Source organism: Pristiophorus japonicus, chromosome 3, assembly GCF_044704955.1.
Source record: "Pristiophorus japonicus isolate sPriJap1 chromosome 3, sPriJap1.hap1, whole genome shotgun sequence".
Classification (NCBI taxonomy): domain Eukaryota; kingdom Metazoa; phylum Chordata; class Chondrichthyes; family Pristiophoridae; genus Pristiophorus; species Pristiophorus japonicus.
The window spans coordinates 6955269-6979663 of NC_091979.1; the positions used below are offsets into that span (position 1 = coordinate 6955269).

The 24395-nt window shown below is 51.7% G+C and overlaps 2 protein-coding genes across 3 annotated transcripts in view; one reads left to right on the forward strand and one right to left on the reverse strand.

Moving 5' to 3' along the window:
• The window catches only part of usp37 (ubiquitin specific peptidase 37), a 90080-nt gene extending 79317 nt beyond the window's left edge, over window positions 1-10763 (reverse strand). For both annotated transcript variants that reach the window (XM_070875155.1, XM_070875154.1), the window contains exon 1: window positions 10504-10763. The gene's annotated coding sequence lies outside the window, so the exon portion shown is untranslated. The remainder of the gene's footprint in view (window positions 1-10503) is intronic.
• A 393-nt stretch (window positions 10764-11156) lies between these two features.
• On the forward strand, window positions 11157-23833 carry cnot9 (CCR4-NOT transcription complex subunit 9). The gene is made up of 6 exons (XM_070877006.1): window positions 11157-11296; window positions 17665-17841; window positions 18911-19026; window positions 20620-20729; window positions 21212-21321; window positions 23726-23833. Exons 1-6 carry the CDS (start codon window positions 11273-11275, stop codon window positions 23831-23833), a joined length of 645 nt encoding a protein of 214 aa, XP_070733107.1. The 5' UTR covers window positions 11157-11272.
• The last annotated feature ends 562 nt before the right edge of the window (window positions 23834-24395 follow it).

Here is a 24395-nt window from a genome sequence, read left to right on the forward strand (position 1 = left end):
CCGAAACTCCTTTGGCACTGTCAGCCTGCCTCCCCACCCCGTGCCTCTACCTCCCCACGCCGTCCCTCTGCCCAGCCTGCATTCCTAATCTCCATCATCATAGGCAGTCCCTGGGAATTGAGAAAGACTTGCTTCCACTCTAAAAATGATTCCTTAGGTGGCGGAACAGTCCAATACAAGAGCCACAGTCCCCATCACAGGTGGGACAGATAGTCATTGAGGGCAAGGGAGGGTGAGACTGGTTTGCTGCACGCTCTTTCCGCTGCCTGCGCTTGGTTTCTGCATGCTCTCGGCGATGAGACTCGAGGTGTTCAACGCCCTCTTGGATGCACTTTCTCCACTTAAGGCGGTCTTTGGCCAGGGACTCCCAGGTGTCAGTGGGGATGTTGCACTTTATCAGGGAGGCTTTGAGGGTGTCCGTGTAACATTTCCTCGACCCACCTTTGGCTCATTTGCCATGAAGGAGTTCAGAGTAGAGCGCTTGCTTTGGGAGTCTCGTGTCTGGCATGTAAACAATGTGGCCTGCACAGTAGAACTGGTCAAGTGTGGTCAGTGCTTCAATGCTGGGGATGTCAATCAACATAACAAAAACAGATTCTTCATTCTCTTCCTCAGGCGGCCAATGGCTGCACTGGCACACTGGAGGCGGTGTTGAATCTCGTCGTCAATGTCTGCTCTTGTTGATAAGACGCTCCTGAGGTATGGGAAATGGTCCACGTTGTCCAGGGCCGCAGCGTGGATCTTGATGATTGGGGGTCATTGCTGTACCGCGAAGACAGGCTGGTGGAGGACCTTTGTCTTATGGATGTTTAGCGGAAGGCCCATGCTTTCGTACGTCTCAGTAAATACGTTGAGTATGACTTGGAGGTCAGTCTCTATGTGCGCAGATGCAGGCGTCGTCCGTGTACTGTAGCTCGATGACAGAGGTTGAGGTGGTCTTGGACTTGGCCTGGAGACGACAAACAAGTTCCCACTGGTTCTGCCCATCTCTTTGTATCCACTTCTTCCCCACCCCAACTGTGCATCAGACACGACCTGTTCTATCCTGCAGCTTTTAAAGCTTTTCACGACCTCAGGATTCCCCAACGCACTTTCCAGCCAATTAAGCATGTTTTAAGTCACTGTTGCATCGTTGCAAATAAGCAATGCTACCCCGAGCTCGGTCAGTGAAATGGACAGATTTAGAACTTTTAAAATGGCTTTCACAGCTCTCATGTGGAGTTACGGAGTTTGCTCAACATGTCCTATCACTCATGTGAGGATAAACTTCTTCATATCAGTTGTAAGATTTGCCTTTGTGATTCACTTGTCCCAGCCCTGTAATTTAGTTTGAAGTAATTTTCTATCCCGTTTACTGTTTAATGGATTATCTCTCAGTTGCCTCCAAGATGAACTGCCCACTCTTTGTCATTCCTCAGACACAAGATCAGCCTTGTGTCTCTTCTTTGAACAGGTTCCAAGTTTTGGATGTCTCGGTGGCCAGAACAAGTCACAGTGCTGACGAGCATTATAAAGTATGAATGCAGAAAATATTCCGTCTTCTCTACATCAGGGAGTCCAAACACAGACTTTGCAGATCATCCCCATTCAGTCCGTAAGCGTGACCCCAAGCTTCCGGTCACCTATTTCATCCTCTGGACCACTCCCACTCAGACCTTTGTCCTCGGCCTCCTACAGTGCTCCAATGAAGGTCAGTGTGTCAGCCGTGGCTCAGTGGGTAGCACTCTCGCCTCTGAGTCAGAAGGTTGTGGGTTCAAGTCCCACTCCAGAGACTTGAGCACATAAATCTCGGCTGACACTCCCAGTGCAGTGCTGAGGGAGCGCTGCATTGTCAGAGGGGCCGTCTTTCCGTTAAACCGAGGCTGCATCGGCCCTCTCAGGTGGATATAAAAGATCCCATCGCACTATTTCAAAGAAGAGCAGGGGAGTTATCCCAGGTGTCCTGGCCAATATTTATCCCTCAATCAACATGACAAAAACAGATTATCTGGTCATCATCACATTGCTGTTTGTGAGAGCTTGCTGCGTACTATTTGGTTGCCCCGTTTCCCACATTCCAACAGTGACTATGCTCCAAAAATACTTCATTTACTGTAAGGCGCTTTGAGACGACCAGTGGTTGTGAAAGGCGCTATAGAAATTCAAGTCTTTTTTCTTTGTTTCTCAAAGCTTGAGGAACAGCACCTCATCTTTCATTTAGGCACTTCACAGCCTTCTGGACTCAACATCAAGTTCAACAATTTCAGATCAGAATCTGTCCCTATTTTTTCAGATGCTAGCTGTTGCTGATGATTGATATTTCCATTTACACCTCCTCTGGATCCATCTTTTGTTTCTTTACTTATCCCACTCATCATAGGCAGTCCCTCGGAATCGAGGAAGACTTGCTTCCACTCCCAAAGTGAGCTCTTTGGTGGCTGAACAGTCCGATATGAGAGCCACAGACCCTGTCACAGGTGGAACAGACATTCGTCGGAGGAAGGGGGTGGTGGGACTGATTTACCACGCGCTCCTTCCGCTGCCTGCGCCTGACCTCTTCACGCTCATGGTGTTGAGATTCGAAGAGCTCAGCGCCCTCCCGGATGCACTTTCTCCACCTTGGGCGATCTTTGGCCAGGGATTCCTCGGTGTCGGTGATGTCACACTTTACCAGGGAGGCTTTGAGGGTGTCCTTGTAATGTTTCCGCTGCCCACCTTTGGCTCGTTTGCTCTGAAGGAGCTCCGCATAGAACAATTGCTTAGGGAGCCTCGTGTCTGGCATGCGAACTACGTGGCCTGCCCAGCGAAGCTGATCGAGTGTGGTCAGTGCTTCAATGCTGAGGATGTTGGCCTGGGCGAGGACACTGATGTTGGTGCACCTGTCCTCCCAGAAGATTTGCAGGATCTTGCAGAGACATCGTTGGTGATATATCTCCAGCGACTTGGTGTCTTCTGTACATTGGATCAGAGGCATGGACATACAGGAGGGCGGGTATTACTACAGCCCTGGCGAAAGGTCACGACCCGAAACGCTAACTCGATCTCTCTCTCTCCACAGATGCTGCCTGACCTGCCGAGTATTTCCAGCATTTTCTGTTCTTATTTCAGATTTCCAATGAACACCGTATTTTGCTTTTGTACACAGTATGACTGGACCTGCACTCTACTAAGTTAGCTTTATAGTTCAGTGCTCACTAAGCTTTGTTGATTGATGAGACATGTCGAGCGTTTAGTTTACCACCACCCTGCGATCTCCCGATGAGGTTTATTGCAGGGTACGGAAAGTGACTGGGGAGATACGGTCACGAAGGGCTGGTCATTGGTCAGAGGAGGCACCAGCAGACCGACAAAATGTAAACCTCCAAAACATCACGGGGCACGCACACTGTCTCACCACTCAGGAGTCAGGTTATGTTAAAGGCCAAACACATGCATTAATCAGGTGACCAAAAGGAAATGGCCAGGTAAACTAACCTGGCCGAGAATACAGGGGGTAGAAGTTACGCTACAGCTATCATCATCGGCAGTCCCTCGAAATGAGGATGACTTGCTTCCACGCCCAAAAAAAGGGATGAGTTCACAGGTGTTTTAATGAAGGACCTGATATTCCAGGCCTTGAATTACATTCTGAAGGGTGGAAGATGCCTGTGCGTGGTTTTTTTTTAAAAAGCCGTGTGGTGGCCGTTTCACAACAGAACAGCTGCAGTAACAAAGCCCTGGTTTGACCACACTGAGCACCGTTCTGGACACCACATCTTAGGAAGGATATCTTGGCCTTGGTGCGAGAACAGCGTAGGTTTACCAGAATACCACCCGGACTTCCGAGGGTTAAATTACAAGGAGAGATTACACAAACTAGGATTGTATTTCCTGGAATTTAGATGGTTAAGGGGCGATTTGATCTGAGTTTTCAAGAGATTAAGGGGAAGTGATAGTGTAGATAGAGAAAAACTATTTCCGCTGGTTGGGGAGTCTGGGTCTAGGGGGCATAGTCTAAAAGTGAAAGCCAGACCTTTCAGGAGTGAAATTAGGAAATACTTCTACACACAAAGTGTGGTAGAAGTTTGGAACTCTCTTCCGCAAACGGCAATTGATGCAAGGGCTAAATGGCGTCCTCTTGATCCTATGATTGGCACATTCACCTCTGTAACAACAGCTACTGCACTCCAAAAATAATGCAAAATGACTTGGTAGGGTACTACATAAATACAATCTTTCAAACTCTTCTGTACAGCAGTCATATCATTAAATTCAAGTGTGCTGACTTGTATATCAGATTTGAATAACACCCACTGCCAGTACAGAGATATACACCACACACACACCAGAGATAAACACCATACATACACACACGATATACACATACATACACCACGTACAGAGGTACGCACCCTACATACACCACAGAGATATACACACCATACATACACACACACACAAACGTATAGAGGTACGCACCATACATACAGCTACATGCTTCCAGTTCTACCAGAACAGTAGATTTCTGCAATTCACAATTGCTCTCAGCTGTACGGCACTTAACTAATCGCATGCATGATTAAGCAGGTCATTACACAAAGGGCAAAGATTTAAGCTGATGGACATGTTTGTTGTTAAAACATGGGTTTCAATTCTGCCCATGGTGCGGTCCATCCAGCACAGCTGAACCTCGTGACCTTCCACCTCAGGAATACCACGAAAGAGACAGACTTGCATTTATATAGCGTCTTTCACGACCACCGGACATCCCAAAACGCTTTACAAGCCAATGAAGCACTTTTTGAAGTGTTGTCACTGTTGTAATGTAGGAAACGTGGCAGCCAATTTGCACAAAGCCTCGGTTTAACACCTCATCTGAAAGACGGCACCTCCAACAGTGCAGCACTCTCTCAGTATTGCACTGGAGTGTCACCGAGATTTTTGTGCTCAACTGCCCAACGATCTTCTGACGGGCCATGTACTAACACGGGGCCACACATCGCAAGGACTTTACAAGTAACAACACCCAACTATGATCTTCAAATCCCACTTGCCATCCCCAAGCAGATTTTACCACAGACCACCCCCCCCCCTCCCCCTCCGCTCTCCACAACACGGCAAGCAGATGGCAATGGTTTAAACGACAGTACCGAACAGAAGTGAAACCTTGAACTGGTTCAAAGATAAACTACCTGCTCCACGTAGTAAAAACATACACGTGTCAAACCTCCTGGCATTCCTCATTATTTCACCACAAATCTGCACTGACAATAAAGTATAAGAAACGAGCAAAGCCCATTCCTCCCACAGACCATGTAGCGACTACCCCATCCTGGATACCACTCTATCCAACTGATTTACTGAGGGGCAGCACCTGCCCAGTCAAGTGCTCCATCACATTCCTAACGCAAGCATTGCAGAGGGTAGCGGTTTTAAGGGCATTATAGACTAGTTAGCCTGACATCGGTGGTGTGGAAAATGTTGGAATCAATTATTAAAGATGCAATAGCAGCGCATTTGGAAAACAGTGACAGGATCGGTCCAAGTCAGCATGGATTTATGAAAGGGAAAACATGCTTGACAAATCTTCTAGAATTTTTTGAGGATGTAATTAGTAGAGTGGACAAGGGAGAACCAGTGGATGTGGTGTATTTGGACTTTCAAAAGGCTTTTGACAAGGTCCCACACAAGAGATTAGTGTGCAAAATTAAAGCACATGGTATCGGGGGTAATGTATTGACGGGGGTAATGTATTGACGTGGGTAGAGAACTGGTTGGCAGACAGGAAGCAGAGAGTTGGAATAAACAGGTCCTTTTCAGAATGGCAGGCAGTGACTAGTGGGGTGCCGCAGGGCTCAGTGCTGGGACCTCAGCTATTTACAATATACATTAATGATTTAGATGAAGGAAATGAGTGTAAAATCTCCAAGTTTGCAGATGACACTAAGCTGGGTGGCGGTGTGAGCTGTGAAGAGGACACTAAGAGGCTGCTGGGTGACTTGGACAGGTTAGGTGAGTGGGCAAATGCAGTGTAATGTGGATAAATGTGAGGTTATCCATTTTGGGGGCAAAAACACGAAGGCAGAATATTATCTGAACGGCGGCAGACTAGGAAAAGTGGAGGTGCAACGAGACCTGGGTATCATGGTTGATCAGTCACTGAAAGTGGGCACACAGGTACAGCAGGCGGTAAAGAAGGCAAATGGTATGTTGGTCTTCATAGCTAGGGGATTTGAATATAGAAGCAGGGAGATCTTAATGCAGTTGTACAGGGCCTTAGTGAGGCCTCACCTGGAATAGTGTGTTCAGTTTTGGTCTCCTAATCTGAGGAAGAACGTTCTTGCTATTGAGGGAGTGCAGCGAAGGTTCACCAGACTGATACCAGGGATGGCTGGGCTGTCATATGAGGAGAGACTGGATCAACTGGGCCTTTATTCACTGGAGTTTAGAAGGATGAGAGGGGATCTCATAGAAACATACAAGATTCTGAAGGGACTGGACAGGTTAGATGCGGGAAGAATGTTCCCGATGTTGGGGAAGTCTAGAACCAGGGGACATAGTCTTAGGATTAGGGGTATGCCATTTAGGACTGAGATGAGGAGAAACTTATTCTCTCAGAGTTGTTAACCTGTGGAATTCCCTGCCGCAGAGAGTTGTTGATGCCAGTTCACTGGATATATTCAAGAGGGAGTTAGATATGGCTCTTACGGTTAAAGGGATCAAGGGGTATGGAGAGAAAGCAGGAAAGGGGTACTGAAGGAATGATCAGCCATGATCTTTTTGAATGGCGGTGCAGGGTTGAAGGGCCGAATGGCCTACTCCTGCACCTATTTTCTATGTTTCTAATAAGCGGTAAGCCATTTAGGGCCGAGATGAGGAGAAACTTCTTCACTCAGAGAGTGGTGAACCTGTGGAATTCCCTATCGCAGAGTTGTTGAGGCCAGTTCATTGGATATATTCAAAAGGGAGTTAGATATGGCCTCTACGGCCAAAGAGAATGGAGAGAAAGCAGGAATGGGGTACTGAATGATCAGCTATGATCTTATTGAATGGTGGTGCAGGCTCGAAGGGCCGAATGGCCTGCTGCTGCACCTTGTTTCTATTGCTCCCTCTGCCCTGCTCCTGTTGGTCCAGTTAAGCTTAACAATGATGTCACCCCCCACCCCAACCGGGATTTAAAAAATTTGTTCATGGGATGTGGGTGTCGCTGCCAAGGCTGGCATTTTCTGCCCATCTCGAATTGTCCTTCAAAAGGTGGTGGTGAGACGCTATCTTGAACCGCTGCATTCCGTGTGGTGAAAGTGCTCCCACAGTGCTGTTAGGGAGATAATTCCAGGATTGTGACGATGAAGGAACGGCTGATATATTTCCAAGTCAGGATGGTGTGTGACTTGGAGGGGAATGTGGAGGTGGTGGTGTTCCCATTCGCGGGCTGCCCTTGTCCTTCTAGGCGGTGGAGGTCACGGGTTTGGGAGGTGCTGCCGAAGAAGCCTTGGCGAGTTGCTGCAGTGCATCTTGTAGCTGGTGCACACTGCAGCCACGGTGCGCCGGTGGTGGAGGGAGTAAATGTTGAAGGTGGTGGATAGCGTGCCGATCAAGCGGGCTGCTTTGTCCGGGATGGTGTCAAGCTTCTTGAGCGTTGTTGGAGCTGCACTCTTGATGGTGGAGAACACGGATTTTGATGGTCAGGGGGCAATGCCTGGGCCTTTTCTCATTGGAGATGGTTATTACCTGCCACGAATGTTACCTGCCACTTGGCGGCCCTTATATCAACACCTCCATTTTTTCTTCAGTGGAAACAATTGCAGTTCCAAGCTTCTCTTCATAATGTGGAGCCAGAAGCCTTAGGTATCATATTAAATCAACCAATTACGCTTATCGATAAACTAGACGACATAGATGTAATGTTAATTGGCAAGCGAACTAGAGGCAACATGAGGAACACAGTTTTTACAGCACAAGTTATGATCTGAAATGCGCTGCTTGAAAGGGCGGTGGGAGCAGATTCAATTGTAACTTTCAAAAAGGAATTGGATAAATACTTGAAGGGAAACATTTTTCAGGGCGATGGGGAAAGAGCGAGGTCTAATTGGATAGCTCAAACAAAGAGGCGCACTGGCACGATGGGCTGAATTGCCTCTTTCTGTGGTGTATTATTCCAGCATCCCTCTGGCTCTGGTGTTCTGGATATCTTCCCTCCCACTCCACCAACAGCAGCAGAGTCCTCAGCCATCTGTTGCATTCAAATTCACTGCTGCACTGTCGAGGGCGAGACGTTAAACCGAGGCCCCAAAAGCCCTTTCAGGTGGACGTAAAAAAATCCCATGGCACTATTTGAAGAACAGGCGAGATCGCTCCAGTGTCTTGACAAATAGTTATCCCTCAACCAACATCACAAACAGATCACCACATTGCTGTTTGTGGAAGCTTGCTGTGCGCAAATTGACATTAAGAGTCCCTTGCAAGAGCTGGGGAGTACTCTGTGTCCTAGCAACAGTCCTCCCAAATATTTCCTACATTACAACAGTGACTACACTTCAAAAGTTCTACACACACACACGCCTGGGACAGCTGTTTATAGTAAACATGTACACAAAAAAATAAAACCTGTTGCTAATCCACCACAGCCCACAGGAAAAGGTGCCCCAGAGATGCTGGCATGGATTGTGTCCCAGCAAGCAGTAACTTACAGCGGATTATATGGGGAGTGGCACACTCTGATTTTGCCAGCTCTATAAAGTAAACACAAGAGGTTAGCGATGAGCCACCTCACCTCAGCCAGCTGTGTGTATGTACACACGCGGAAAACTAGGCGCTGCCCGCTACTAATGTTAAAAGAGTATGCAGCTGCACGTATTGAACCTGAATAGTATTGATCTGCGTGATCCTTCCTGTAACAGAGCGGTATACACTAAAAAACTGCTCATGTTCTGTGCTCAACACAACCCGAGTAAACCGTCAGGAACAGCAACACAATAAACCATTCAACATATGGACAGACATCACCCGTGCCCCACCTCCCGCCCGCCCTCTCCCTCCACCTCCCGCCCGCCCTCTCCCTCCACCTCCTGTCCCCCCCCACTCCCTCCACCTCCTGTCCCCCCCCCACTCCCTCCACCTCCTGTCCCCCCCCCCACTCCCTCCACCTCCTGTCCCCCCCCACTCCCTCCACCTCCTGTCCCCTCCCACTCCCTCCACCTCCTGTCCCCCCCCACCCCCTCCACCTCCTGTTCCCCCCCCACTCCCTCCACCTCCTGTCCCCCCCCCCACTCCCTCCACCTCCTGTCCCCCCCCACTCCCTCCACCTCCTGTCCCCCCCCCCACTCCCTCCACCTCCTGTCCCCCCCCCCACTCCCTCCACCTCCTGTCCCCCCCCCACTCCCTCCACCTCCTGTTCCCCCCCCACTCCCTCCACCTCCTGTTCCCCCCCACCTCCTGCCCCCCCCACTCCCTCCACCTCCTGTTCCCCCCCACCTCCTGCCCCCCCCCACTCCCTCCACCTCCTGCCCCCCCCACTCCCTCCACCTCCTGTTCCCCCCCACCTCCTGCCCCCCCCCACTCCCTCCACCTCCTGTCCCCCCCACTCCCTCCACCTCCTGTCCCCCCCCCCACTCCCTCCACCTCCTGTCCCCCCCCCCACTCCCTCCACCTCCTGTCCCCCCCCCACTCCCTCCACCTCCTGTTCCCCCCCCACTCCCTCCACCTCCTGTTCCCCCCCACCTCCTGCCCCCCCCACTCCCTCCACCTCCTGTTCCCCCCCACCTCCTGCCCCCCCCACTCCCTCCACCTCCTGTCCCCCCCCCACTCCCTCCACCTCCTGTTCCCCCCCCACTCCCTCCACCTCCTGTTCCCCCCCACCTCCTGCCCCCCCCACTCCCTCCACCTCCTGTTCCCCCCCACCTCCTGCCCCCCCCCACTCCCCCCACCTCCTGCCCCCCCCCACTCCCTCCACCTCCTGCCCCCCCCCACTCCCTCCACCTCCTGCCCCCCCCACTCCCTCCACCTCCTGTTCCCCCCCACCTCCTGCCCCCCCCACTCCCTCCACCTCCTGTTCCCCCCCACCTCCTGCCCCCCCCACTCCCTCCACCTCCTGTTCTCCCCCCCCCCACCTCCTATCCCTCCACCTCCTGTCCCCCCCCTCTCCCTCCACCTCCTGCCCGCCCCTCCTCCCTCCTGTCCCCCCTCTCCCTCCACCTCCCCCCCCCACTCCCTCCACCTCCCCCCCCCACTCCCTCCACCTCCTGTCCCCCCCCCCCACTCCCTCCACCTCCTGTCCCCCCCCCCCCACTCCCTCCACCTCCTGTCTCCCCCCCCCACTCCCTCCACCTCCTGTCCCCCCCCCCCACTCCCTCCACCTCCTGTCCCCCCCCCCCCCCCCCCACTCCTGTCCCCTCCACCTCCTGTCCCACTCCCTCCACCTCCTGTTTCCCTCCCCCCCCCCCTCAGAGTCCCTCCGCCGAGGCTGGCGCCTCATGAGGAGGGGAGGGAGCGTGGTCTCTCTCACCCACACACACCCCCACAGTAGGCCCCAAGCCCCGGCCTCACCTGTCCGCCGGCTCCCTCTCTCTCTCTCTCCCTCCGGGTTTTCCGCCGCCGCGAGATGGCGGGAAGCGAACTCCCGCTCCCGGCATGCGTCACGCGCGCGCGCGCGCTGGGCCCGGCGGGAAATTAAAACCCTGTCGGTGGGACCCCCGCCCCCTGTGTAATGTCACTATATATATATATATATATATTACACACAGAGATCACAACCAGCCGCCCAAACTGCCAATAAATATTCCCGCGCGCGGCCGCAAAATGGCGCGAAGAACAACTCCCATCGGGCAACGCGCGGCAGTTACTGAAGAGAGAACAAAAATCTCCCGCCCGCCCGCCCGGTTAATTATTTTCTCTTTGAAGTTTACAACAATTTGTTGCTCTGAAGCGTTGTTTTTACCAACATATTTATCCCCCCCCCCCCCCCCCCCAAAAAAAGCGCCCTTTCCCCTCACAGCAAGCCATGGGGTGAAAGGGCAAAGGTCAGGGAGTTATTTTTTTTATTTATTATCGCTATTGTGGCCGGGGCTCGGGTTGTGGGTATGTGGGGGCGGGGAGGGGAGGGGGTGATTGCAGCGCCCCAAAGTTAGTTTGAGGATTGACTGATTGGCTTGTTTATGCGGACGGGGTCAGGGGGGAGGGGGTGGGGGGTCAGAGGGCGATCGGCGGCGCGCTGCGGGCTGGATTGTTGATGTGAAGCTCTTGCCGAGAGGTTGCGGGGCAGCGGAGCGCAAGCGGCGGCGGCGGCGGCGGAGGAGAAGGAGGAGGAGAAGGAGAGATGCACAGCCTGGCGGCGGGCGCGGTGAGTGAGTGAGGCGGGAGAGAGAGAGTACGCGGGCCTCAGGCCTCGGGCCTACTGGCAGCGGCCGGTTGCTAAGCTGTGGGGATGGAAGGGGGAAGGGGTGGGGGTCCCTGTCTGTCCCTGTCTGTCCCTGTCTGTCCCTGTCTGTCCCTGTCTCTGTCCCTGTCTCTGTCCCTGTCCCTGTCCCTATCTCTGTCCCTGTCCCTATCTCTGTCCCTATCTCTGTCCCTATCTCTGTCCCTGTCTCTGTCCCTGTCTCTGTCCCTGTCTGTCCCTGTCTCTGTCCCTATCTCTGTCCCTATCTCTGTCCCTATCTCTGTCCCTATCTCTGTCCCTATCTCTGTCCCTATCTCTGTCCCTGTCTCTGTCCCTGTCTGTCCCTGTCTCTGTCCCTGTCTCTGTCCCTGTCCCTGTCCCTATCTCTGTCCCTGTCCCTGTCCCTGTCCCTGTCCCTATCTCTGTCCCTGTCCCTATCTCTGTCCCTATCTCTGTCCCTGTCCCTATCTCTGTCCCTATCTCTGTCCCTGTCCCTATCTCTGTCCCTATCTCTGTCCCTGTCCCTAGCTCTGTCCCTATCTCTGTCCCTGTCCCTATCTCTGTCCCTATCTCTGTCCCTATCTCTGTCCCTATCTCTGTCCCTATCTCTGTCCCTATCTCTGTCCCTATCTCTGTCCCTATCTCTGTCCCTATCTCTGTCCCTAGCTCTGTCCCTAGCTCTGTCCCTGTCCCTAGCTCTGTCCCTGTCCCTAGCTCTGTCCCTGTCCCTAGCTCTGTCCCTGTCCCTAGCTCTGTCCCTAGCTCTGTCCCTAGCTCTGTCCCTAGCTCTGTCCCTAGCTCTGTCCCTGTCTCTGTCCCTGTCTCTGTCCCTGTCTCTGTCCCTGTCTCTGTCCCTATCTCTGTCCCTATCTCTGTCCCTATCTCTGTCCCTATCTCTGTCCCTATCTCTGTCCCTATCTCTGTCCCTATCTCTGTCCCTATCTCTGTCCCTATCTCTGTCCCTATCTCTGTCCCTATCTCTGTCCCTATCTCTGTCCCTGTCCCTAGCTCTGTCCCTAGCTCTGTCCCTATCTCTGTCCCTGTCCCTATCTCTGTCCCTGTCCCTATCTCTGTCCCTATCTCTGTCCCTATCTCTGTCCCTATCTCTGTCCCTATCTCTGTCCCTATCTCTGTCCCTATCTCTGTCCCTATCTCTGTCCCTATCTCTGTCCCTATCTCTGTCCCTATCTCTGTCCCTATCTCTGTCCCTATCTCTGTCCCTGTCCCTGTCCCTAGCTCTGTCCCTGTCCCTAGCTCTGTCCCTAGCTCTGTCCCTATCTCTGTCCCTATCTCTGTCCCTATCTCTGTCCCTGTCCCTATCTCTGTCCCTGTCCCTGTCTCTGTCCCTATCTCTGTCCCTGTCCCTATCTCTGTCCCTATCCCTATCTCTGTCCCTGTCCCTAGCTCTGTCCCTATCTCTGTCCCTGTCCCTATCTCTGTCTCTGTCCCTATCTCTGTCCCTATCCCTAGCTCTGTCCCTATCCCTATCTCTGTCTCTATCCCTATCTCTGTCCCTATCTCTGTCCCTATCTCTGTTTCCGTCCCCGTCCCCCGTCCCTCTCGGAGCCTGGTGCTGTGGGATCCGGGGCTGCCCACTCCATACCCCCCCTCCCCCGGCCAAGCCCAGTCACGGGTAAAGCGTCCTAGATGTGGCCCTTCCGGCTAAAGGGATCAAGGGGTACGGAGAGAAAGCAGGAAAGGGGTACTGAGGTGAATGATCAGCCATGATCTTATTGAATGGTGGTGCAGTCTCCAAGGGCCGAATGGCCTACTCCTGCACCTATTTTCTATGTTTCTATATTTCCAAAGCACTTTGCAGCCAATGAAGTACTTTCGGAGTGTTGTCACTGCTGTAATGTGGGAAACGCGGCAGCCAACTTGTGCACAGCAAGCTCCCACACACAGCAATGTGACCGTGACCAGATAATCTGTGGTTTTTTTAAAGTGATGTTGATTGAGGGATATTGGCTCCAGGACACTGGGGAGAACTCTCCCCCCCCCCCCCCCCTCTTCTTCTTCGAAATAGTGGCCGTGGGATCTTTTACGCCCACCTGAGCGAGCAGACGGGACCTCGGTTTTAACGTCTCATCTGAAAGACGGCACCTCCGGCAGTGCAACGCTCCCTCAGCACCGCACCGGGCATGTCAGTCTGGATTTATATGTGCTCAAGTCCCTGGAGTGGGACTTGAACCCCCAACCTTCTGACTCGCGAGGCGAGAGTGCTGCCCAGTGAGCCACAGCTAACGCATAAGATGCACATCGCGATATAACGCACGGGCCTCAATGCGACATCTCCCATCGCTCGCGGTGACCAATTGGATAAACAAGCCCTGTGACAGCATGGCCACTAGAAAAGCACTCCCTTGCTGCGGTGATAGGGCTATGTTGTCAGCACGCCCATGGCAAGGCTTACCTCTCCAAGAACGAATTCCCTGCGGAGTAATCCTTAGAAGAGGATCTAGTTTCATAGAAGGACTGCAGCAGCATTGTACCTGCAAACACCTGCAATGAGCCACAGATGACACATTTAAAAAAAAAAAGTATCCACATTACATCAGTGACTACACTCCAAAAGTACTTCATTGGGATGTCCTGAGGTTGTGAAAGACGCTATATAAATGACAAGATGATCTGTTTCTTCAACCAACACAATCCAGAATGATTTACTGTTCGTTCATTTGATGTTTGTGAGATCTTGCTCTCTGCAAATTCGGCTGACATATTTGCTTGCGTAACAACAGTGACTACACTTCACAGGCAATTCATTGAATTTGAAGTGCTTTGGGACATCCTGAGGACATAATAAAGTGCTTTGTAAATACATTTCTTTGTGCTGCATGGGCATTCCGACCTATGTGCGCTGTAATTACTTCAGTAACTTTGTGACTGGTTTATTTCCTCTCCTTCCCCACCCATCCAATCTCTGCAATTCTCTGAGGCTGTAACATATAGATTTTGCTGAAATCATTTTATTGGACCGTAGAATAATACAGCGAAAAGGGAGGCCACTCGACCCACTGTGTGTGTGTTGGCTCTTTTGAAAGACGTAACCCTTCCCTCCTTTTTCCCCATAGCCCTGCAAATATATCTTTTTTTTTATTTATCCAATTCCCTTTTGAAGTGCAGTTTTGGTCCCCTAATCTGAGGAAGGACATTCTTGCTATTGAGGGAGTGCAGCGAAGGTTCACCAGACTGATTCCCGGGATGGCAAGACTGACATATGAGGAGAGACTGGATTAACTGGGCCTTTATACACTGGAGTTTAGAAGGATGAGAGGGGATCTCATAGAAACATATAAGATTCTGACGGGACTGGACAGGTTAGATGCAGGAGGAATGTTCCCGATATTGGGGAAGTCCAGGACCAGGGAACATAGTTTAAGGATAAGGGGTAAGCCATATAGACCTGGGTGTCATGGTTCATCAGTCATTGAAAGTTGGCATGCAGGTACAGCAGGCGGTGAAGAAGGCAAATGGTATGTTGACCTTCATAGCTAGGGGTTTTGAGTATAGGAGCAGGGAGGTCTTACTGCAGTTGTACAGGGCCTTGGTGAGGCCTCACCTGGAATATTGTGTTCAGTTTTGGTCTCTGAATCTGAGGAAGGACATTCTTGCTATTGAGGGAGTGCAGCGAAGGTTCACCAGACTGATTCCCGGGATGGCAGGACTGACATACGAGGAGAGACTGGATCGACTGGGCCTGTATTCACTGGAGTTTAGAAGGATGAGAGGGGATCTCATAGAAACATATAAAATTCTGACGGGACGGGACAGGTTAGATGCAGGAAGAACGTTCCCGATGTTGGGAAAGTCCAGAACCAGGGGACATAGGATAAGGGGTAAGCCATTTAGGACTGAGATGAGGAGAAACCTCTTCACTCAGAGAGTTGTTAACCTGTGGAATTCCCTACCGCAGAGCGTTGTTGATGCCAGTTCATTGGATATGGCCCTTATGGCTAAGGGGATCAAGGGGTATGGGGAGAAAGCAGGAAAGGGGTACTGAGGGAATGATCAGCCATGATCTTATTGAATGGCGGTGCAGGCTCGAAGGGCCGAATGGCCTACTCCTGCACCTACTTTCTATGTTTCTATGAAAGTTACTATTGAATCTGCTTCTACTGCCCTTTCAGGCAGCGTGTTCCAGATCATCCTAATTGGCTGTGTAAAAAAAAATTCTCCTCATCTTCCCCCTCTGGATTTTTTTGCCAATTAGCCTAAATCTGTGTCCCTCTGATTTCCCGACTCATCTGTCACCACAAACAGTGTCTCCTTAATTACTCTATCAAAACCCTTCATAATTTTGAGCACTCCCTATAAAATTTGGATGCCTTTATTAAAGAATTAAAGACAAAAAATCCTAAAATCATTGACCTGCGAAACAACTGAACATGTAGGAAATACACAATGGGTCTCTGAGCAACTGGGGAAGAACTTCAAACTGGTGAATTAAAAAAAAATGAAAGCACTAATAGGACTGAGTTTCCTGGATTTAAAGCACCTTGTTTCCTGGGCTTGGGGTAGGGTGGGGGCATGGTGTAGCTGTTCAAAGACCCATGAATTATAGTCAGGACACACCTGACCCATTGCATATTGGCACCTGTACATTGTAAGCCCAATGATACTGTACATTGCAGTAGGGGTGGGCGATTTGGCGTTCAGTACAGAAGGATACCCAGCCATCAATTCAGGGCAGTTTCTGGTGTCGATAGTGACTGTTATGAAAGAAAGAAATAACTCTCAGTTATACAGCACTTTTTACAATCTCCGGATGTTTCAAGGTACTTTACAGCCAATGAAGTGCTTTCGGAGTGTAGTCACTGCTGTAATGTAGAAAACGCAGCAACCAATTTGCGCACAGCAAGCTCCCACACACAGCAGTGTGATAATGACTGGGTAATTTGTTTTGAAGCTATTGACTGAGGGATAAATATTGGCCCAGGACAGTGGGAAGAACCATCCTGCTCTTCTTTGAAATCGTGCCGGGAGATCTTTTACGTCCACCCGAGGGTACGGATGCGCCTCACTTCACTATCTCATCAAAAAGACGAAACTCGGGAGTGCAGTTGGAGGCAATTTTCCCTTTAAGCCAAAAAATTAGGAGGAAACATTCGTTGCAGAAAGAAAGAGAGACTTGCATTTCAAAAGCGCCTTTCACGACCTTCGGATGTCTCAAAGCGCTTTACAGCCAATGAAGTACTTTTGGAGTGTAGTCACTGTTGTAATGTGAGAAACGTAGCAGCCAATTTGCGCATAGCAAGCTCCCACAAACAACAATGTGATAATTGTTATGTATGTAAACATTACCAATGTGTAAGGCTTGCCACCAGGGGACGCACCTGTGGGAGATCCAAGGGTCACCTGCACACCCTGGGCAAGCAGGTATCAAAGGCAGTCTACCATGCTGCCTCCTCACTGTGGAGTTACAATAAAGAGACCAAGGTCACGACAGTTTGAGCTTACAGCGTACAGTCTTGTGGAGTTATTCTGAACATAACAACAATGACCAGATAATCTGTTTTTGTTATGTTGGTTGAGGGATAAATATTGGCCCAGTACACCGGGGAGAACTCCCCTGCTCTTTTTTGAAATAGTGGGATCTTTTACAACCACCTGAGAGAGCAGAGGGGGACTCGATTTAATGCCTCATCCGAAAGATGGCCCCTCCAACAGTGCGGCGCTCCCTCAGCACTGCACTGGAGAATCAGCCTAGATCTGGAGTGGGACTCGAACCCATAATTTTCTGACTCAGAGGAGAGAGTGCTACCCACTGAGCCAAGTACAGTCCCACCTCTTAACTGCAGGCGTGCTGCTGTTAACAGAATTTACCGGCTGCAAGTGACGGACCAATCTCCACAGCTCTGAACCAGCCTCTGAGACACGGATGGGTATGGGCTGCAGCTTCCGCTCCATGCCTGTACTGACTTGAGATGAGCGCCAACCGAAAACGCCAGCCTGCTGCCAGAGAGATTCGCGGGAGCAACACGGCAGTGCCGACGCTTCCGGGAGCTCCGGCCGCAGACAAACACCGGACCTCACTCGTCGGTAAAAGTGTGAGGCGCAAAGAACTGCTCGAAATAAGCGGTGCACTTCACGTGTTATAATCGGTGCCCTTGTAATTAACTCCTGCGGTAATGGCAAACGTTTCGCACTATTGGCCAGATATAGGTGGCTGCCTGTGATCGGCGTGGCCGGTGTCGGCGGTGGGGGACTGTATTTGAGATGTAATGGTTGCTGCAAACACTGGCTGGCGGCTGCAAGTAACATAGCTGCCGTGATTCGCTTGTCACGATGCTGTTCTGGCCATTGATTTTTCCTTTGTGTCCTGCTCGCAGCCGGTTACTGCGCTGGCTCAGGTGGATCGAGAGAAGATTTACCAGTGGATCAACGAGCTGTCGAGCCCGGAGACCCGGGAGAATGCCTTGTTAGAACTCAGCAAGAAGCGGGAGTCGGTGCCCGACCTGGCCCCCATGCTCTGGCACTCCTTCGGAACCATCGCCGCACTGCTGCAGGTAATGGTCCTTGTCAAACCATGTCCATGTATCCCAACCAGGGACAGTGTAGAACTTTATCTAACCCGTGCTGTACCTGCCCTGGGAGTGTTTGATGGGACAGTGTAGAGGGAGCTTTACTCTGTATCTAACCCTGTGCTGTACCTGCCCTGGGAGTGTTTGATGGGACAGTGTAGAGGGAGCTTTACTCTGTATCTAACCCCCTGTACCTGCCCTGGGAGTGTTTGATGGGACAGTGTAGAGGGAGCTTTACTCTGTATCTAACCCCATGCTGTACCTGCCCTGGGAGTGTTTGATGGGACAGTGTAGAGGGAGCTTTACTCTGTATCTAACCCCCTGTACCTGCCCTGGGAGTGTTTGATGGGACAGTGTAGAGGGAGCTTTACTCTGTATCTAACCCCCTGTACCTGCCCTGGGAGTATTTGATGGGACAGTGTGAAGAGGTACTGTGATGAGTCTTAACAAGCCGAGGCGAACAATGAGGCCCGATTATTGGCAGGCGTTTATGACCGGGTTTTTAAAAACTTTTATTTCACCATCAGATTTCTTGCTGATCTTACCAAAACAACACTTAATTAACCCAAACAGTTAAATTTGGATGTTAACCAAAGAAGAAGAATTTTAAAAAGAATGCAACCACCCTTTAGGATGGACCAGGCATAAGGCGCTAAGGGCTGTCGGAGCTGTGGTCGGGGTGGGGGGGACATGGTGCTGGGGTTCAGGTGTGTGGGACCTTTATGCAGTCGGTGTGTGACACACATGGACTTACTCCACGTGGGCCGAAGTTGGTCAGATTACCCAAGGTTGATGGCAGGGTGAATCTTTCCCATCTCCTGCTGCTTTGCTCCCCGGCCTGCCGCTGCAGTTTGCCCCCCACAGCTCGCGGGCGCCCCTTGGTGTAAGGCGGACCTGACTGTGTCCGAGGTGCAGTGTGGGACACACACTGCGGTGTGGATACCCGAGAGGCTGCATTCAGTGTCTGTCCGATCCCCCGCCTGGCCCTGCCGTGACCCCCTTCACTGCTCTCTTCTGGTTAACGTGATATTGTTTTTACCTTTCTTTGTTCCAGGAGATTGTAAATATTTATCCTTCTATCAACCCTCCAACCCTGACGGCTCATCAGTCTAACCGCGTGTGTAACGCGCTCGCGTTATTACAATGTGTAGCGTCGCACCCAGAAACCAGGTAACGTTATCTCTGCTTCAGTATTTCCTTTCTCTTCTCTGCCTCCCTCCCCGCCCCCTGTAGGGTGTTCGTTTTACACTCCAACCTGATTCGTAGACCTCGGGAATTACAGGAAAGGACTCCACGTGACGCCAAGTTTAGGCTTAACCCAATTGTCAGTTTTATTACGCAAAACATTACAGAACAAGACTTCTGAGAGAATTGACCGAAAACATACAATCACCCGTCCGGTTAGTTGCTGTTATTGCAGGTTTGTGGTCGTTGGTTCCGTGACCGGTTGTTCCTTCTTCGATGTTCCCTCTTCTGGTTGTTCGCTTCCGTTTCTTCCGTGTTCGTCCGTTCCTTTCCATTTGCCCCGAGCTGCTCCCAGCTCGTGTATATATATATCCATTTTATGAATAAGTCACCCGCTGAGCTGGGGTTTCCGTTAATGCATCTGGATCAGTTTCTTTGTTTTGTGGTGATCCGTTTAGCTGGCTGCGGTGAAGGGTCTGGATCGGCACAATTTGCACACGGAGTCGACGGGGCCAAAGATAACTCCTTATCTTAAGTGCCTCGTTCTCCAAAAATGCACGTCTTGTGGGATCCTTTGTTGTGCTGGTTTCTTGCAGACTTACAGTCTCTAGGGGGAATTGTTTCTCCCTCTCCGGTCAATCAATCCAGGGGCTCCTCGGTGAGATTGTATCAATCCCTTTGTTTTGATGCATCAACAGGTCTGGCTCCTGACCGCAGAGATTGGTTTTAATCGGTGGTGAGTCACCACCTGGCCCAGCCTGGCGCCTTCTCCCCCTTGCCCAGTCAGTCCCAAAAGCTTGTTTTATAAGAACATAAGAAATAGGAGCAGGAGTAGGCCATATGGCCCCTCGAGCCTGCTCCGCCATTTAATACGATCATAGCTGATCCGATCATGGACTCAGCTCCACTTCCCCGCCCGCTCCCCATAACCCCTTATCATTTAAGAAATTGTCTATTTCTGTCTTAAATTTATTCAATGACCCAACTTCCACAGCTCTCTGAGGCAGCGAATTCCACAGATTTACAACCCTCTGAGAGAAGAAATTTCTCCTCATCTCAGTTTTAAATGGGCAGCCCCTTATTCTAAGATTATGCCCTCTAGTTCTAGTCTCCCCCATCAGTGGAAACATCCTCTCTGCATCCACCTTGTCAAGCCCCCTCATAATCTTATATGTTTCGATAAGATCACCTCTCATTCTTCTGAACTTCAATGAGTATTTTAGACCATGTTTAGCTCGTGGCCTCTTCCTGTACCTTTTGTGAAAGTGTGTAAACCGTACACCCCTCCCCATGAGCTCTAATCCTTACTTGGAGAACCTGACCTTACTTTTTGGATGGTCTTGGAATCCTCCACGCTGGGTCTTCAGGCGAAACAATCACCCCGCAGCCAGTGCTGTGCTGGGAGCTGGAGTCACGCTCTGTATCTGTGCGATTGAGTATTAACAGGGCTAAAAGGCTTCCATTTATACAGAGCTGTTCACGATCTCGGGGCGTCTCACAGCCAGGGAAGCACTTTTTGTCTGGGGTTCCTTCCCGACCTGGTTTGTAACGACTTGCGTTATCCATGTTGTGTTCCAGGTCCGCATTTCTCGCAGCCCACATCCCGCTCTTTCTCTATCCATTCCTGCACACTGTCAGCAAGACAAGACCCTTCGAGTATCTGCGACTCACCAGCCTGGGGGTCATAGGTAAGCACTCTACTTTCTGTCTGGCAGCTGTTCTTTTTGAGGCTGGCAATCCTGAATTGGGTGTTCTCTGTGTATCAGATTAGATTGTGCAATTCGGGAATTATAAGCTCAATCCTCTCCAAGGTCCATTCATTGCCCAAACGCGCCCCCCCCCCCCCCCATCCGTTGTCCGGACGCCATCTCCCCCCCCCCCAGCCCAGTCCATTGTCCAGACGCGGTTCCCCCCCAGCATCCCGTTGAACTTCTACGTTCCAGCGTGGGTCACTGATGGCATTAAGCACGGGCCACCCAGCTCTGTGCGGCTCAGCCTCAGACTGGGCAGTGGCTTTCCACAAAGGACGAGGGTGGGGGGATTGCGGGGGCTGTGATTCTAGTGCCCATCAGTGGAGTTTGTAAGATGTTCCAGCCCGGGTTGATCGGGTGTGACTCCTGGGTCTGTGGTGCACAGGGTTTTAACCCTTTCTGGATCCTTCTTTCTGCAGGGGCCTTAGTAAAAACAGATGAACAGGAAGTGATAAACTTCCTTTTGACAACAGAAATTATTCCTCTCTGTCTACGGATCATGGAGTCAGGAAGCGAATTGTCCAAAACGGTAAGGGCCGTTGTCGGGTGGTGGAAGGGACCGGGGCTGGGTGGGGGAGGTTTGAACATTACAGCTGAAGCGGTTCAAGCAGCACGATTGCACCAGAACCCCTTCACCCACCTCCTTTCTCAAGAACGGCCTTTACAAGTGCTGACACAATGCTCTTTCTGAGTGAGATATTGTGCAACCCCACTCTCTGTTACAACCCCCTCACTCTACTTCCCGCTCTGTACCCCCGCTCTCTGCTACAATCCCCTCTTTGTACCCCTGCTCTCTGATACAGCCCCCTCCCTGTACCCCTGCTCTCTGATACAGCACCCTCTCTGTACCCCCCACTCTCTGATACAGCCCCCTCTCTGTACCCCCCACTCTCTGATACAGCCCCCTCTCTGTACCCCCCACTCTCTGTACCCCCCACTCTCTGATACAGCCCCCTCTCTGTACCCCCACTCTCTGATACAGCCCCCTCACTGTACCCCCCACTCTCTGATACAGCCCCCTCACTGTACCTCCGCTCTCTGATACAGCCCCCTCACTGTACCCCCCACTCTCTGATACAGCCCCCTCACTGTACCCCCGCTCTCTGATACAGCCCCCTCTCTGTACCCCTGCTCTCTGATACAGCCCGCTCTCTGTACCCCCCACTCTCTGATACAGCCCCCTCTCTGTACCCCCCACTCTCTGATACAGCCCCCTCTTTGTACCCCCCGCTCTCTGATACAGCCCCCTCTCTGTATCCCCCGCTTTCTGATACAGCCCCCTCACTGTACCCCCGCTCTCTGCTACAATCCCCTCTCTGTACCCCCCGCTTTCTGATACAGCCCCCTCTCTGTACCCCCACTCTCTGTTACAATCCCCTCTCTGTACCCTCCGCTCTCTGATACAGCCCCCTCACTGTACCCCCGCTCTCTGCTACAATCCCCTCTCTGTACCCCCCGCTTTCTGATACAGCCCCCACTCTCTGATACAGCCCCCTCACTGTACCCCCCGCTTTCTGATACAGCCCCCTCACTGTACACCCCGCTTTCTGATACAGCCCCCTCACTGATATACCCCTCTCTGTACCACCCCCCCCCCTCTGATACAGCCCCTCACTGATAAACCCCTCTCTGTACCCCCGATCTCTGATACAGCCCGCTCTCTGATACAGCCTCCTCTCTGTACCCCACTCTCTGCTACAACCCCCTCTCTGTACCCCCGCTTTCTGATACAACCCCCACTCTCTGATACAGCCCCCTCACTGATAAACCCCTCTCCGTACCCCTGCTCTCTGCTACAACCCCCTCTCTGTACCCCCGCTTTCTGATACAACCCCCGCTCTCTAATACAGCTCCCTCACTGATAAACCCCTCTCTTATCCCCCCCCCGCTCTCTGATACAGCCCCCTCACTGATAAACCCCTCTCTGTACCCCCCGCTCTCTGATACAGCCCCCTCACTGATAAACCCCTCTCTGTAACCCCCCCCCTGCTCTCTGATACAACCCCCTCACTGATAAACCCCTCTCTGTAACCCCCCCCCTGCTCTCTGATACAACCCCCTCACTGATAAACCCCTCTCTTTATCCCCCCCGCTCTCTGATACAGCCCCCTCACTGATAAACCCCTCTCTGTACCCCCGTTCTCTGATACAGCCCCCTCACTGATAAACCCCTCTCTGTACCCCCCTCCCTGCTCTCTGATACAACCCCCTCACTGATAAACCCCTCTCTTTATCCCCCCCCGCTCTCTGATACAGCCCCCTCACTGATAAACCCCTCTCTGTACCCCCGCTCTCTGATACAGCCCCCTCACTGATAAACCCCTCTCTGTACCCCCGCTCTCTGATACAGCCCCCTCACTGATAAACCCCTCTCTGTAACCCCCCCCCTGCTCTCTGATACAACCCCCTCACTGATAAACCCCTCTCTTTATCCCCCCCGCTCTCTGATACAGCCCCCTCACTGATAAACCCCTCTCTGTACCCCCGTTCTCTGATACAGCCCCCTCACTGATAAACCCCTCTCTGTACCCCCCTCCCTGCTCTCTGATACAACCCCCTCACTGATAAACCCCTCTCTTTATCCCCCCCCGCTCTCTGATACAGCCCCCTCACTGATAAACCCCTCTCTGTACCCCCGCTCTCTGATACAGCCCCCTCACTGATAAACCCCTCTCTGTACCCCCTGCTCTCTGATACAACTCCCTCAGCCAATGTGCTGCCTTCAGTAGCTGCCACTGGGGGAAGCTGTGTTCCCACATTCCTGGGCCGATTGCGTCCTTGCTGCTGATAAACCGGGTGTCTGACTGCTTGCCATCTCCCTCAGCGAGCCTGTGTGTTTTGGGAAGTTGGGGGAACTGAGCCTACTTGCTGGGCAGTTGGATTGTGTCCTTGCTTTGTGATCTGTGTAATCTCTCTCCTATTCTGGCCCCCAGGTTGCAACGTTCATCCTTCAGAAGATCCTGTTGGACGACACAGGGCTGGCCTACATCTGCCAAACGTACGAACGATTCTCTCATGTGGCCATGATCCTGGTGAGCTGAGAGACTGGGTGTGACGTCCTGTTTCCGGGCGGTGCAAGAACAGGCCTCAATCCTGCTCTGCTGCTGCACCTCAATCTTTCTCTCCTTATTTCTTTCCTACTTTCTCCCTCCCTCTTTCTCCTTTTTTTTTGTTTCTTTCTCTTTCTCTCTTTCACTTTCTTCCTTTCTGTCCTTTCTTTCTATCTTTCCGTCCGTGTGGTGAAGGTGCTCCCACAGTGCTGTTAGGGAGGGAGTTCCAGGATTGTGACCCAGCGACGATGAAGGAACGGCTGATATATTCCCAAGTCAGGATGGTGTGTGACTGGGAGGGGAATTAATTTGTAGCGCAGTGCCTATTGGCCAGGAATACATCCTTACACTCGGCACTTTGGGACCACCATATTTCCCCCACCTCCTCGCCAGAAACTCCTCCAACTGTCCCTTGAGCCCATTAATTCTGTCCGTTTCAATGTCCTTCTCCAGTCCATTATCCCACGACTCTTCCCCTTTGTGTTCCCTCCCTTCTCACTCCTAGTCCTGCCTCTGTGCGTCCAGTAAAACGGAGTTAGCTGTTGAGGGGCCC